Source organism: Psittacula echo, assembly GCF_963264785.1.
Source record: "Psittacula echo genome assembly, chromosome: 4".
Classification (NCBI taxonomy): domain Eukaryota; kingdom Metazoa; phylum Chordata; class Aves; order Psittaciformes; family Psittacidae; genus Psittacula; species Psittacula echo.
The window spans coordinates 9,168,986-9,185,755 of record NC_137738.1 but is presented as its reverse complement, the minus strand read 5'-3'; the positions used below and the strand labels follow the sequence as shown (position 1 = coordinate 9,185,755).

General features: G+C 39.9%; 1 protein-coding gene across 1 annotated transcript in view; it reads right to left on the bottom strand.

Moving 5' to 3' along the window:
• Positions 1–16,770, bottom strand: part of FSHR (follicle stimulating hormone receptor) — a gene marked incomplete at both ends in the record, with an annotated part of 76,842 nt that overhangs the window by 38,089 nt on the left and 21,983 nt on the right. Inside the window, one exon of the mRNA XM_080615005.1 lies at positions 9,309–9,380. Within this exon, the coding sequence (XP_080471131.1) occupies positions 9,309–9,380 (72 nt within the window). The remainder of the gene's footprint in view (positions 1–9,308; positions 9,381–16,770) is intronic.

The following is a 16,770-nucleotide window of genomic DNA, read 5'->3' as shown; positions in this document are numbered from 1 at the left end:
AAAATCAAAATGCAGCTCACTAATAACAATCAAATGCCCAGCCGTCTCTCCACTGAGCAAAGCAGCCATCAAACTAATGATTAAATCCACGTCAATCATTCGGCATAATAGAAATACAGGCCATGCAATATAATGTTGTCAGAGAATCAGCATCTCCTGCTTAGAAAATAAATCTCTTGACTTCTTCTCAACATTTGTTTTCCATAAATGCTGAGGTTTGGATCAGAATTGCTACAGCAATGGGAAACAATCTTTCATTGTAACATGCCAACTCCACTAACATTATTTCAAAGCTAAACAGAAAAGTGAGATAAAATTAATATGGAAAGGTATTTCTGAAATCCTCCTGAAATTGAATTACCATTTCCAATCTGATGCTAGCTGCCTTCTTTCTGACAAACAACACTTAGTAGCAGCAACAATAAATATTGAAGAAAATCCCATTTAGAGGAAATTGGTCACAATTTCGAGTAGGTCACACCTTTTGCACCCATTCACTGGTACAGTTACAATACACACAGAAGATTAACAGAAAAGAAAATCCAATAAACCCCTGTTTTCTTATGAAAAAAGACCTTTCCTTTCTAATTTATACTTTTAATAGCAGCACTTTTTGAAGCAAACCCAGAAGCTGGATGTATCTGGAAGCAGATGGCACCATGATGCCTCTCTGGATATGCCATCACTCAGATTCCCATAGAGTCTCACCAGCACAGCAACCTCAGGAGCCATGGACCCTTTCCAGCATGTCTGTCAGGTAGAGGAGATGGAGGTGCTGCATGTTTGAGCTGAACAACCAAGTGAAGTGCAAATGCTGTAATTCTGAATGCACGCATTGTCTCTCAGAGTTGTTTTGTTATTGTACTGTGTTTGTTTTCAGGTCAATACATTTTATTCTGAATTCTATCCAGGAATTTCGGAGTTAAAGTGTAATCAATACACAAGAGTCTGTTTATTTTTTCCAAATCATATTTAAGGATACGAGACCTGAATGCATTAATTTTAGTAAGAAAAAGGTAATTATTTAAATCAGAGCAATATTCTGAAACATCACATGAGAAGAATCACATTTTTTGCCATGTATGAGCTATGAATTACATTGGAAAATGTAAAACAGAATTAGAACCAACAATTCTGAGCTCTCATTTCATTTTCTGGTATACAAATGTCAGTTTGCAGTACCACTCAGCCAGCTTAAGAATTACCTGATGTTCCTAAGAAAATATATATTTTTATATTTATAAAGTAACTTAGATGGTCACTGATTCTACTTGGAAAGTACAAGAATCTCATAATAATAGACAACCTGACATTTCCTTTACTTCAAAATAGAGTGAAGCTCCTGGGAGGAGGAGATGAAAGCTGAAGAATTGACATGTTTTGAGAAAAAAAAAATTGCCTTTAATGACAGCCATCGTACATTTTACAACACTGGCTCCTTTTGAAATGAAAAACCCACCCGAAAGCACGTAAGATGAACCATGCCCCAGCACTGCCAAGGCCATCACTAACTCATGTTGCTAAGGGCATTCTCTACACGGTTTTTGAACACTTCCAGGGACAGTGATTCCACCACTGCCCTGGGCAGCCTGTTCCAATGCCTGACTGACCTTTTGGTGAAGACATTTTTCCTAATATCCAGTCTAAACTTCCCCTGACGCAGCTTGAGGCTGTTTCCTCTTGTACCATCTTTTGTTACTTGCATGGCCCACAAGACAGAAGAAAAAAGATCGTAGCATTAATTCCACATCATGGGATGACTATCAGTTCTGAGGCTCCTTGCTATGTTTATCGGTTGCAATTATCATCAGCTTCATGCCTCTAATGCAAGGACCTAAAGTGAGGCTGCCTTGCAAAACTGAATGATTTGGAGAAAGCTAATATCCCTGTATGAACCACCACAGCATGCCAAACCTGCAATACATCTGGCCTACTGTCTTGCCCTAGTGGTGGTAGGGACGGCCCCGAAAAGAGTGTAAAAGCTGAACAAGCTTATTGAGAAATAATCTTAGTAATTGAGGAAAAAAAATCTTAGTAATTCCTTTTTCACGTGGAGAGGTGTTTTTAACCACTGGGCTGAGAACTTTTTTGAAGCGCTGTGCATTTCACCCTCAGATCTCATTTTGAATGACTGAGGCAACTTTAGAGCCCACATTTAGATATACAACAGAACTATCTTAACTTAGCCTGCACTTGATTATATCGGATTTGTTTGCATAGAGGAAGGCAGAAGAACACTAGATCAAAGTTTCCTCCTAAAGAAAAGTGGGAACTCACACAGGCATTTACCCGTGTTTTGTCTTCTATGAATTCAAGTTATCTGAACAGTATGTCACTGGGGAGATGCACTGAAACATTTATCATACGTTCAGGCAAGTGGACTTCCTTTCTTTGCTTTATCTATCTCCATGTCTAGACAGACCAGAAATGATGTCCAGGATGACATCATTGGGCTTCCTTTGCCCAAGGAAGTTGTGAATGCTCCATCCCTGGCTGTGTTCAAGGAAAGGTTGGACAGGGCTTAGAGCAACCTCGTCTAGTGGAAGGTGTCCCTGCCCATCGCAGGGGGGATTGGAACTGAATGATCTTAAGGTCCTTTTCAACCCAAAGAAGTCTGTGATTCTATGATTCTTCCATTAAATACTTCAGTCTCTCATGGTGGCTTCACTACCAATGCAGTTAAAAAAATAAAGATTCTGCTAACAGTTCATTATCACAAAGCTCATTGTTGCTCAAAAAGAAGTAATGACAAAATGTATTTTCTTTTTTTTTTTTTTCCCCCTTTCTAAATCTCTTCTGTCAAAGACAGAGAGCATCAAGATACCAAACCATACAGAAAGAATTATGGACGACTTCCTTTCTTGTACTCTGACTTGTTTCGATTAAAATACGTAAATATTAGTATGACGTTTTTGGTGAGTTTTTAAATAGAAAAGTTAGCAAATGTTGATATGGATCTTATGAATTTATTTTACATTTCCTAGCTTCTTCTAAGGTTTTTTACATTAATTGTGATTTTGTTCCGCCATAGCATTAGCAAAAGACTGAGATCAGGTTATGCATTTACTGAAATACACAAAGCTGTAATTAGAAGCTGTGCTCTGCAACAACAGTGGTGTTTCTGACATGGATAATAGATTTCTATCTCAAGTTTTTTGTAATTGTGCAAGGGATGACAACAATAACTGCAAGTATGAGATTTCTTCCACAGATAAGCTTTGGCAGGGAAAAGCAGAATGGCAGGTGATGATGCAGCAAAACATTTATGGGTTATAATAAAACCACCTAGTCTTCGTTCATTACTTCCCATGTTTAGAACCCAAGGCATGGCTTCTACTTTCAGCAATAAATTTGAATTAAGAACACACCAGGCATCCTATGTATTAATACTAATCACTGAAGTTTGCTATCCAATGGATGCTATTTGCAAAGGCTGCAGGAGGATCCTAGAATGGTTTGGTCTGGAAAGGACCTTAGAGCTCACCCAGCTCCAATCCCCTGCCATGGGCAGGATACTAGACCAGGTTGCTCCAAGCCTCGTCCAACCTGGCCTTGAACACTGCCAGGGATGGGGCAGCCACAGCTTCTCTGGACAACCTGTGCCAGGGCCTAAGCACCCTCACAGTGAAGAACTTCTTCCTCATGTCCAATCTAAATCTACTCTCTGAAGTAATGCCCCCCCTTTGAGAAGAAAATGTACCCAAGCTGCTCATGGCCATACAGAGAGACTGTGGAACAAGGGTCTGCTTTGCCTGGCTCCTCCACTGATGGCATATTATAGGACTCCTTGGAGAAGCTCACAAACCTGTTCAACTTTCAAAACACATTTGTGGGAACCCATTTCAAAGGGCAGAGTGTAGCAATGTGCAAATGACTGACACCCTGGATGCTGTTGGGTTAAGGAAAGTGTACATTGCACACAGCAGAGGATAAGTTTTCTTACATGATTTTGCTGCTCAGTCAGAGGCCTGAATTGCAGGCAACCTCTCTGGTATAGAAAAGAGCAGGATTAGGCTAGGCAGAGAGAGGAGAGAGCCCCACACCATAACAGTGGCCCATTAAAACACTTATTCTTTGGAACATCAACCTGAACTTTGAATTTCTTTGCTTATGCGAGTTACTTGCCTTATTGTTTTTGAACTGTAGTCCTCTGTTCCCTGAGAAAAAATGCATATTTAGACTAATTTAAATGCATTAAGTAGCATCCTTTTTCATATCCTGCCTTTAAGATGCAGAGCATTACACATAACTTCCTAAAATGTAAATTAGAATTTAATATCCATGGAGTTGCACCTTGGTAATAGACCCTGGAGTATTTATTACCAACATACAATTGTTACCTGATTCAGTGTGTGTTTCGGTATGCAGAACACACTGTGTCCCCCTATCACCTTAGGTATGTAAATATATATTTTTGTAAACATGCACTATTTAACTTACACATCACAGAAGATCCTCCTTTCTTTGCTTCTTACAAAAACCCACCAAACAAATAGCAGACTCATCCAGATGATGCAGAAGACAGAAAGGAACTCCTGCCTGGAGCCAATTTCCACATGTCTTGGTTACACAGAATCCTAACCCTTTTCTCATAATAGCTTTAAGGATCCAATTTAATCACAACCTTTTGCATACCAAATCGGGCAGCACACAATACACTGTGCAAGAAAAAATGAAGAAGCTGCAAAATACTGACCAGCTTTCTCGGTAGCAGAAGACACAGGCTGCTCATCCTTAAATGATCATGTGATTTCTGCTTCTGCCCCTTCATTCCCATCTTTTTGGGCTGTATGCTGCCAAGTGTGACAGCGTCATACGCTGGGGCTGAATGAAACTGATATCAGGAGCACATGGGATGATGGACATCCCCTTAGCTATTTGCTAGCCCAGAAAGCTTCAATGGCTACTGCTGCAGAAGGTCTGGACAGTGAATCCACCAATTCACCAGGTCATTAAAAGTTGCTAAATAAAGTGAAGACTTCACACTATGCCAGATTTTCCTGATGAGACTTTTACCTATCAAGCCAAGAACTTTTTTCCTTCCCCACTCACAGGAAGAGAGATACACCTTGATTCAGCAATGTACTTTCACACATGCCTCAGAATACTCTGTTGAGTGCTCTCCACTGTCCCCAAGTACCTCACTTCAGTACAGATAAAACGTAAGAGGTATCTCAATCTGACCTAATTAAGTCAAAGGAAAGTGGGACCTATCTTTTAGCCTGCATGGGGCAAATGAGAAATTTTAGCATCACATCAGGTTGGTTGCTGTATATGAAATAGCCTGGTGCTCCTGTACCTAGGTTTCACACCAGCAGCTATTTGTTTGTATAAACTACCACTGGATCAACAGTCTCAGCAAAAAACCAGAAAAGCTTGAATGCACTGAGTGATTTAATAAATACCTGATTCAGAGGTATTTTCTCTACAAATTCATGAGGAAGCTGTAGATAGCTGGTGCGTATATCCCTGCTGTCTTCCATAGACAGAAGACTTCAATTTCCAGGAGTGTCAACTATGGCAGCTTCTTTCCACCCTATAAGTTTTAGCTCTCCAGTGTTTTCAGAGCTCATCAAGGATCCATCTCATCAAGCTCTGTTAACCACAGCATGGTTCAGGTTCACAAAATCTGTCTTTGCCAAAATCTGCTGAAGAAATGCCCTTTTCCTTTACTCCAACATACAAAACAGGGCCATTTTTTTCTCTGACATCTTCTAGTTTGGGAAGTACTTCACCCATATGGCTGAATTTCCTTGGGCTGCACACAGGTTGGGTTTGAAAATAGTGATAAAACAAAGCATTATGATTTAGCTTAAACCTCTCAAAAGAATAAATGACAGATGATGAATTTTCAAGGGGATTGTGCCCCTTTGGCTTGCACAGGGTAAGGCAGTAAGTCCAGACTTCCTGTAAATACGATCCCTGAACCAGGCCTTGCTAGACCAACATTCAAAACCTACTTTGCTATCTTACAGTAATAGGAGGAAACTACGCAAGAGAAAAAGGGAGAGTTAATAGTGCTTTATACTGTCTCTCCTCCAAATTAAGCACGTCCAGTGCAGGTTGAAGATGACAGCAGCTGCAGAGCATGTTGAATTGATTTTGCCAGGCATGTGCCTGCATGGGGCTGCTTTTTAATTTAGTTACTGGAGGGTTAATTAGTTCTTGGAGTGTAAACAGGCTGGTTAAGCAGGAGTCCAGATGAGCTGCCGCGTTCCAGTTGGCTAGGACTTAGGAGTAGACTAAACATGTAGCGAGAATAACTAATCTGCTTCCCTGAACACCTATTTGCTAAATTAACATGAAGCCAGAGCTGTGCAGAAGTTGGGGAGCTGCCAGCATCAAGCTGGTTAAGGCTGTTCCTCAGATCTGTGCGTTTCTGAAGTAGTTTTCTGTACGAAAATCCAAGTTGCACCTTTAGTTAGAGGAAGCTCAGATAATTAGAGCCTGTCAGTTTATTTCATAGCTTCAAACATTCTAAGAAGAAAAGATCTCCCTCCAGAACATACTTGGGGAAAGTTGTTCCTCTCGATGACAGCTTGCAGAATGGCCATTTCATGGCTTTTCGGTAACTGAAGGAATTTAGATGGGTGAGAAGGCAAGGAAAATTTAGATATGGTTCAAATGGGCTCCTGTTCTTTCAAAAAAACTTCAAAATGGCAAAAGTATTCCAGTGAAAATGTTGACACCACCTAAAAAAAGCAGATGAAAACCAAAGCATTTTGTCTTGGTAACTAAAACTGGAGCTTCAGAAGGGAGTGCAGGTGAAGTGCTCCATGGTCACACTATTAATGATCACGAGTGTCCATTCTAGAAAGTCCTTGGACCGTCCAAATGGAAAACAAACAAGATCTTGCCTGGCTATTGAGACCTGAGCCTGACTGGAAGTATCTGACATGTTCAAAGCTCTCAGCTGTTCAGGTGTTTTGGAATGCATACAGAAAGCAGGAACACTAAAAAATGTTACTGAATTATTTTTCTTTGAAAACCAGAATTTTTCAGTCACTGTATTCAAAAGCCTTCACTCACTTTGAACAGAAATACATCAGAGATAAGATTCTCATGGAGGACTCATCCCTAATTTAAATTGTACTCAACCAGTTTATCCCCAATGGATGATTGCAAAGATCACTCCTGCCTTGCAACTTATGAGCTTTAAAAACCTACCCTATTCTCAGAAATACAGTTAGAAATGATCCAGTAATGATAAAAATCATGTGTACAGATATGCTGGACTCTTAAAGATACTGTTTTTCTTCAGTAACATATTCAGAAGATATTGTCACTCTCTTCATTTTTAGTCTACTTCAAGATAAGCACTTACACATAATACACTGAGGTATCTCATTTGTATACATCAGGCTATCCACATTTTACCATATGGAGGTATCACATTATTAATAGTTGTTTTCCTTAAATAGACTACAGTTTGCTTTAATCTTCCTTTCTGTGCATGATCCTCCAAGAGTAAGAAGGCTTTCATACAAAAGCCGTGGTTTTATATGCAAATCTATTATTTGATTACACACTTTTTTTGTCCTTACAGTATCATGAATATTTCTGATTAATGTTTTATGGCTTAGGTTTAGGACTTGTGAGCTATTTCACATTTTATTTGTTTGCCACATCATCTGCAAATACTGCATCTTTGTTGATGGCGATCGGTTGCATTTACATATTTATCACACTTTTATTTTCAAGGACGTTTTGCTATAAATTGTCTGTCCCCATTTCTCCTCCAAGTACTACTAGTCCATATATTTTCAAATTGAGCTCATTTCCATGTATAATTTTTTTGGTTGACAATAAATCCCTACTTAGAGACATCATATTCAATGCGATCACTACTTTCATACATACCTGACGTACGGTTTCTGAGTAATCAAAGATAACGGAAGCAGTTTACAATGCACTTTGTAACCCACTTCATAGTCCAGAGAGCTCAATGATTTTCCATAAAGACTAAGCTAAAAGGAACCCTGCAGGACTGGGGAGAATCAAGTGCCAACAGAACTGTCGAAACAGAGCCAATCTTAGTCCTGATAACCCTTAGCCACAAAAAAGACAACTTTCTTTTTCTTTTGTCAAGAAAAATATCCATTTACAGCTTGATGGACTTATGAGGGTCTGGATCTATGAGTAGGATGCAGAAACTGGAGGCTTTTTAGTGTGTACCACATGCCAACAGAAGACTCCTGAACCTACAGCAATGCGCTGAAATGGATGTCACACTTCAGAAAAGACCAGATGCCGTGTGAGCTTTACTACTTGCTACTGATCAGCAACTCCTGAATCCTTTTATGTTCACTCTTCGGTCTTCATCCCTCCATCCCCATCCTTTTCTAGGTTCAAAATCCTACCTATTTCCTTGCTATACCTTCTGGTGTGTTCTCCTTGCTAAATTCATTACTTATGCGAGAGTATGAGAGAAATGGGTAGAAATGATGCAGAGAAACACCAGCAATCTAATCCCTTGTAGTTTTGCCATTACACACAGCATTGAAAAAGGCACTGACTTTCAAATGGATTTCCCCACTGCCACTCAGATACCTCACAGGTGAACAGACTGTTTGTGACCGTCTCCTGTCAGGGTGCAAGCGCTGGATGTGTTCCTAAACAAAACATTGTGATTTGCTCATATATGAAATAATTCAGAAAAATCATACACACTCTGGAATGGTTCAGGTTGGATGCTGTCATTTACAATTTCTGGTGCTAGCACCAGTTAACCCATAGATTTTCTGTGACTAAAGAATAGTAGGGAATATATTATTTGGGATTTGTTTTTCCTGGTGTTGGAGAGCTGCTCTACACCCCCAGTAGTATACTAATGAAGGTATGATATATCTGTTCATCAAAAGTGCTCATAATTGTTAGGCTTATCACTAAAATTCACAGAAATTAGGTGCTTACACCCTTTATGTGCTAAGATTTTTGGCTCTATCACCTGTAAGAAACTTGTCTCACACATCCTACCAGCTGCATCTGAACATGCACAAAACAATCCGATTTATTCCTTAGTGAAACAGAATTGCCTGGCCTGTTATGAACAGGAGCTCTTTCCTCCGTAATCTTTCCACTGCTTCATTCCAAACTCGTCAAATAATCAGTTTCTCATGATCCTCTGCTATGGCACTACATTTACTAAATGCAATGACACTCCATGCTGAACAAAACCCTTTGACCAAGGAAACCAGATGAAGCTCAGAGAGAGGGGCTTGCTCACTGGCTGTAAAAGGAGCTACAACAAGAAACTGCTGTTTGAAGTGAAATAGTTTTTTCCTACTAAATACTGACATGATACATACATTTTTTCGAGGTCAGTGAGTCCTCTGAAAGCTCCTTTTGGAATGACTCTCATCTTGGTGAGGACAAATCTCCTGAAATAAAGAAAATGCGGTGGTTATTCACTATTCACAACACAGGGCTGCATGGAGGCCATGTCAACAGAGGAGAGGTACAAGGAGAGTCTCCAGGCTAAAGGCTTTGGCATCTAAATATAGCTGTGAAGTTCAAAGGTTTTGTCAGACTCCAACTGCCTGCCTAGACCAAAATTACAGCAAAGATTTGGGCTGCCTATGGAGTTCCTCCAGGGAAAAAGCATCCGCCAGTAGTAGCAATTTGCATGTTTGCTTCAGCAAGAAATCTAGATTCGTTCACTGCAACTTAGCTGTGTGCTGGGACAACCTCTTTCTCATTTTGACCTCTCTTTTGAGACATGCTCAAGCACAGGATGAAGCACCCTGGCAGAGCTAGACTGGAATGAGTTTCTTACACATTGTTGTAAGACAGTACATGCATGCTCATGCAAGATAAGCCTTAACCTGCTGCATAGATAATTTAAAATATCATATAAACCTTTCTGTTAAACTGCACTCATCTCCTTTTACCACAATAAGCAAAGAAGACTACAAAACTTGTGATGGCACTCAGCAAATGAAAGGTAGGGTTTCTACTACTCCTACACATTCAATTCTTCATAGGTAGTGATCACAAACAACTGTATACTTTAATATGACCTGCTCATGAAGACACATAGAATCATAAAATCAAAGAATAGTTTGGGTTGGAAGGGACCTTAAAGCTTACCCAGTTCCAACCACCTGCCACAGGCAGGGACACCTTCCACTAGAGCAGGTTGCTCCAAGCGCCATTCAACCTGGCCTTGAACACTGCCAGGGATGGGGCAGCCACAGCTTCTCTGGGCACCCTGTGCCAGGGCCTCGCCAACCTCACAGGGAAGAACTTCTGCCTAATGTCTCATCTCAATCTCCCCTCTGTCAAACTAAAGCCATTCCCCCTTGTCCTGTCACTACAGACCCTTGTCAAAAGCCCCTCTCCAGCTTTCTTGTAGACTGCCACATGGTATTCTTATGACTAGATCCCAGGTTAAGAAAGCCTAACTGAGAAATGAGAAAGCCCACAGAGGGTTTGTAGGGAGAAATATCACATTTTTCTATTTTCTACTGAGAGCAAAAATCACATTCGAATTTCCAGGTATTACACACTAAGCAGGGAAATAAGCAAGACATCAGATAATAGTGGTTGCATTGACAGACAGTTGCTAAAAAATAATCATTCGTGTAACACACAGAAATATCAGCCTGTGAATCTGTTTCTTAGTCTCTTTTCCCACGGAAATGAATTGTTTTCTGAATTACTATAGAAGTCTTTTTTTCAGTGAGCATACCTGCCAGACCATCCCTCATTTTTATCATCTCACAACTGGTTTTGCATGGCTGCTTGGGACTGCCTTTTAGTTCATGTCTGTGCTGTCTTATTGTAACATCTGCGGGAGGACAGAAATGGGAACTCAGCCTGGTATTACCTGCTGTGTAGTCCTGCAAATTTTAACACAATCCCTCAAAACTAGAGACTTACTTTCTCACTGTTCACATAAAGTATTCATGCAATCCTCATCTATTTTTTATTTCAGCTGATTAGTTTAGAATTTTCATGGGAGGTTATCATGCTTTAATCAAAGTCTTAGGAAAAAAAAGCATTATTCTGATAGAATACCCTGTGAAAGGTGCCAATTTTTTTAATTGTAGATCTTTAGTAGACTCTACCCCCTCATTTAGATTCCCAAATACGAGTTAATATTTAAACATGACAAAGTCAGTGCCTGCCTCACCTAGCTCTAGAGATGTCACTGTGATTACACCAGGAGTGAGCACAGCCCCACACTTTTTTAAACATTGAAATTTATGGCATTTTCAGTCCTGCAAGACAATTAAGTCATTTGGTATTCCATTATTCTTGTGCTATCATTAATGCACTTCAGAAAGAGTTTCAACACACTGTCACACAAGAATTACAGTATTGAGATCATTATGCAAATGTTAGAAGGATTAAAGAGCTTCCAGAAAGGGCCTAACTTGGATTAAGCAATTTGTAAAGCCCTACTGAAAACACAGCTGGTGTAATGCATGCAAAGCTACGGCTCTGCTTTTGGAGGGCAGCTAGGTACAATGGATCCTTGCAGAACGCCCAGCAGGCTTAGTGCTATGAAGCTGAACCATCGGGAAACTCTTTAACTTTGGTCTGCTTTGAAACCTTTCCCAAACTCTCCTTTGTAGAAACACATGCCTAGTTTCGGAACCCTAGAAAGCAGGTTCTGTCTGAAAAGCCACCTATAATTTTCTTATGGCAATGTTCTAAACTGAATCTTCTCTCTGCAAGCAAAGATCACCAGGGAGTTTGTGATGTTTTAATGAAACACTGGCCTACACCATGCTTCACCACAACAAGAATTTAGAGCCTGATCCCAAAACTAATTAAAAAGAGGGAACCTCATTCATAGATGAGGTTACCTGTATAAGAAAAGCTACAAGTGCATAGAAGTAAAAATCAACCCTTGAGTTTCTTCAAGTACTGTGCTATCCTGCATTAATAAGACGCCAGAATTCTGGAACCATGTATCTAATGCCCTGGAGCAGTAAAAGTAGAATTGGATTTTAATAGCTGAAGTCTCACATTCCACTTCAAAAAATTAAGGTTAATTGTTTTTAAACATCCCTGAGTAGGCTAATAAAGTCAGCCTTAATGGTATAATGAACACTGAAAATTAGAATCAGCTACTTGTTGAATTATCAACTGGATAATGAATAGGAGTCTATTATAACTAGCCAAATGCTGTACTGTCAATAAATCTCACCAATTAGGCTCCAAGAATCAATCTGTACTTAACTTGAAATACTGGCTGTTCAGTTCCGATTCTTTCCAATGTACATGGAGAGAATAATTAAAAAGCATTTCCTCTGTTTTGTTGCTCTCATTACTTTAGGGTCAAAGAAATGAATACAGCCCACCTTCATTCAAGCATGTTTCACACCAAGACAAACAAGTAAGTAAACAAAAGCATTCTTTAAGAAACATGTGCTTAATGAAAAGGTGCAGCATTTGGTCCTTAAAAATTATGTTAGCACTTAGGCACAAGGAAAGCACTGAAAAGCCTAAAAGCTCAGTGTATGGTATAGAACTGAAAACCCAGAGCCAGGTGCCTGACATAAGGGGTGAGAAAGGCTAGACTGAAGGTTGGGTAATCCAAAAAGGTGTACGCAGAGCTAGCCCCCAGGAAACACTAAATCTCAACTCCCAGACGTTTCAGCTCTGTGTACGTGGTGGTCTCTCAGCATAGCAATGGCAGCTGAAGCACAGACATGGGGAATGAGAGTCCTGGCTTCCAGTCTCCCTTCACCCTGAATGGTGCAGACTCTCATATTTCATGATGCTCAGCCACCAAGGGATCTCTCCCAGTCTACACTCAAGCATCCTGCAGCTAGGGCTAGACTCCTTATACCACCAAAGAGGACAAAGGGGAGCTTAACCCAATCCCCCTCTCTAGAGGCATTATGATTAGAGCTGATTTCCCTGGGGTAAGTTAAAAAAAAACCAACAAAACCACCCCAAAACCCCCAAACCCCACTTTTTTAAGTCCAAAGTTCAGTGATGTTAATGTTATTTAGGCTACAGTAGGTCTCAGAAGTCTTAGCAAGGACTCCAGTGTTGGAGTCACCAAAAACCTGACAGATAAAAGAGCAGAAACAAGCACAGGAGAGGAAGCAAGCCCTAAATAGTGACACAGTTATCCTGCACCATGAGAAGGCAATACATTCAGCTGGATATAGAAGAATGGCATTATTAACTGTTGTTATTCCCTGTGCACGGAAGTATAAGTTAGGTTTAAGTCTGGCCCACTGCTCCTATTCAGGCCCTGTTATCCAAAAAAGGTTTCTACATCCTGATTTAAATGCATCTGCTGCCAGTAACTCTTAGGGAGTTTATTGAAGCTGTCTGCTGCAGTTGTACAATCCTGGTTATACTTTATTTATTTATATATATGTGTGTTATGAATCACAATATATTTACTTAAATATATAACATTGCTTAATATTTTAACTGATCTTTACCTGCTTTTGGTTTCCTGATCAGTGAGAACAACTGTCTTCTGTTGAGCAGTAATACTGTTTTACATCTCAAAGGACAGGTAAGTTTATAATCAGACTATATTTCTCTGGACTAAACATGCACGATTTCCATAGGTTTTTCCATTTTTTTAATTTTATATGCCTCTTTATTTCATCATTGTAGTTTGTCTCATCAATGGCTGTAGTAAAATTCTTCTATTACAAAACTACTAAAACCCTGCTGCTAGTTAAGGCTAGACATGTCAGGACTAGGGCAGAACTATCTCCTACTGGTCTTTCCATTTATAGATATCTATATAAATACATATTTAGAGATATCTAAACCTGGTTGTTTAAAACAGTAGGGTCTCAGTTAATAGGAAGCCACTGACACAGATGCCTCACAACACTTTATATTGCCATGAAGAGCCAACAACACATTTTGTTTCTGTATGGCTGTATCTAGTATAAGAGAAATATCATAGTGCCAATGTAATCTCAAAACCTATAGAGGACATAATGCAAACAACAGAAATTAGCAGGTACCGGTAAAATGTCCTAAATAACTCCAACATTTGCAGTTATGAAGGGATTTATTGAAACAGTCTCTTCTGCAGCTGAAGTAGTTCAAGACACACATTACATAAGATACGAAAGGAAAAAAAAGCCCTCCAGCAAAGTTAATAATTTTCCATCCATCCCCACATGAATCAGACTGACCTCATCATGAAGGGGTGAAGGACTGCATGTCATTATTGAAGTATCTGGTGCCCAAGGTGTGGGTGATTGAAAAGACTTGAGAAATTAAAAAACAGTGCATAGGAAATATGTGAAGCGTGCACGTTAAGCACAAAATAAATACACTGTGTTTGTGAGGTTAGCCATTTTTGTGCAAAGTGATGTATTTTGCATATTCATCAACTGAGTTCTCAGCCCCATGTCCCACGAGATTTTGCTTGAACAACCATGAAGATGCTCTTTGGCATACATTCTATACCAGAACTTACTCCAGCACTGCAGGGGTGCCCCTCCTCACACCACTGGCAATAATCTTGCAAAAACAAAGCACTGAACTGATTATCAGAAATTAGACTAGTCAAAAACAAACAACCCCAATACCTGCTTCATAAAGCATGGCTGAAACTAGGTCTTTCAAACCATGCTTTGAAACTCATTTCTCAGATCTACGTAAGTCACACACAGTTAATCAGAAAGCATGTGCGTTGTAGAATTATCTTCCCTGGCTCATGTAAATTGCAAATTCATGATGTTAAAATGAACAGTACCAAGCAGATACTATAAACTCTATAACTTAAGGACTAAAGGAAAATAAAATATAAAGCCAAAAAGATTTAGTGACCATAATGCTAAATCGCTAAATTTGGCTCCAAAGATATAAATGTGATAGGATTTTGAAGAACATTCTTCTTTGATCTCCAAGCTAATAGACTGATGTTATAAAGTTCTAATCCTCTGCAGCAATGTGTATTTTGTCAAGCAAAGACTTATAGTTAAATTTCATTTACTCTCTGTAAATTTTCGTTCGTTTGTTTCTCTGGTTTACTTCTTGCTTTGCTGGAAGTTCCAGCATAGGCAACAGATGAGTCTTTGCTTTACATCAGGAGAAGATAAAATGATGCCATGACCTATTCAGCATGGTCTTGACTAAATGCAAGAAACAAGAAAATCCTGCTCCCTCTGTTTGTTTGGTTGGGTTTTTTTTCTGTTTTCACTGGATTAGTCTATGCAACAGTGAAGGACTATTTTGCTTTTCATGCCATAATAGGAGATAAATAGATACTGCAGACCATGTCCCAGATAGTGTAAATGAATTGAGCTGTGTCAGTTTTGCCCTAAACTTTTGTCCTAATTCTCACTGGAATGAATTATGAGATTCCTTTGAGCTAAATGTGATGCAATTTAAATTTATGAAGAACATTTGTAAGCCATCAGCTTATTGAAATGAGTTCACATTGCCATATGACTTCGCTATGAGTATGGTCTGATTTTGGCAAACACAGAATCACAGAATGGTTTGTGTAGAAATGGACCTTAAAGCTCATCCAGTTCCAGCCCCCTGACATGGGCAGGGACACCTTCCACTAGACCAGGTTGCTCCAAGCCCTGTCCAACCTGGCCTTGAACACTGCCAGGGATGGGGCAGCCACAGCTTCTCTGGGCACCCTGTGCCAGGGCATCAGCACCCTCACAGGGAAGAATTTCTTCCTAATGTCTCATCTCAATCTCCCCTCTGTCAGGTTAAATCCATTCCCTCTTGTCCTGTCCCTACAGGCCCTTGTCAGAAGATCCTCTCCAGCTTTCTTGTCAGTCCCTTTAGGCACTGGAAGCTGCTCTAAGGTCTCCCCAGAGCCTTCTCTCCTCCAGGCTGAACAAGCCCAGCTCTCTCAGCCTGTCTCCAGAGCAGAGCTGCTCCAGCACTCAGAATATCTTTGTGGCCTCCTCTGGACTCACTCCAACATCTTAGTATCACTCTTGTGTTGGCTGAATGCGGGACTGCAGGGGGGTCTCACAACATCTCACTAGGAAGGGGCATATGCAGATATACAGGACCATGGAGGTATTTTTCCTAATCAACTATCTAGGTGGAAGATCTTGCTAATCTATTAAGCAGTTTGTAGATGCTTTCAGACACAGCTAAGGTTTTCATTTCCTAACAGTAGGCAGAGAGGAATCTAAACCTCTTAAATTGGATGCTAAAACATCAGGCTTCAAAAACCATCAAGCTAAATGCAAAATTTGCTTTCTGGTTTAAAACTCTTTAGAGTACATGTATATCATGTTGCAAAGCTATTTGCAACACTTGTGAGGTTTTAACTGAAAAACAGAAGAAGATTAATATTAGTTGCCTCAATTCCAAGAGATGCTGAGGTTAGGACTTCATAAAGCTGATGGGATCATGAGGAATGGCACTGGCAGTGACAAAACACTGCTCCCACTATCCTACAGGCTCATTTTTTCAGAGAGCTATGCCATCATCAAGCCAAAGCCAAGCAGAATATTTTTTCCAGTAATGACTATTCATGTAACTACAGATTCATTTAAAAAATGGACCCTGATGGCACAGGCACATCTGAAAAATGAGGAAGAGCTTTGAGAGATATGATCCATGCATTTGAGAGCTCCTACTTTACACACATGTAAACTGACTTACAAGACAGAGACTGTAATCCCTTGCTCATAGGCACCATATGGCTTGAAGCATCTAATCACTGCATTCACCTAATGTGTTTAAATCAGCTGCTCATCCCTTCAGATGCTTGTGCAAGAACAAGTTATCTAGGCTGTGCAGCCGGTTTATTCCTTTTGTAGGATAATAAAAGCAGGTAAAGGTGAGTATTCC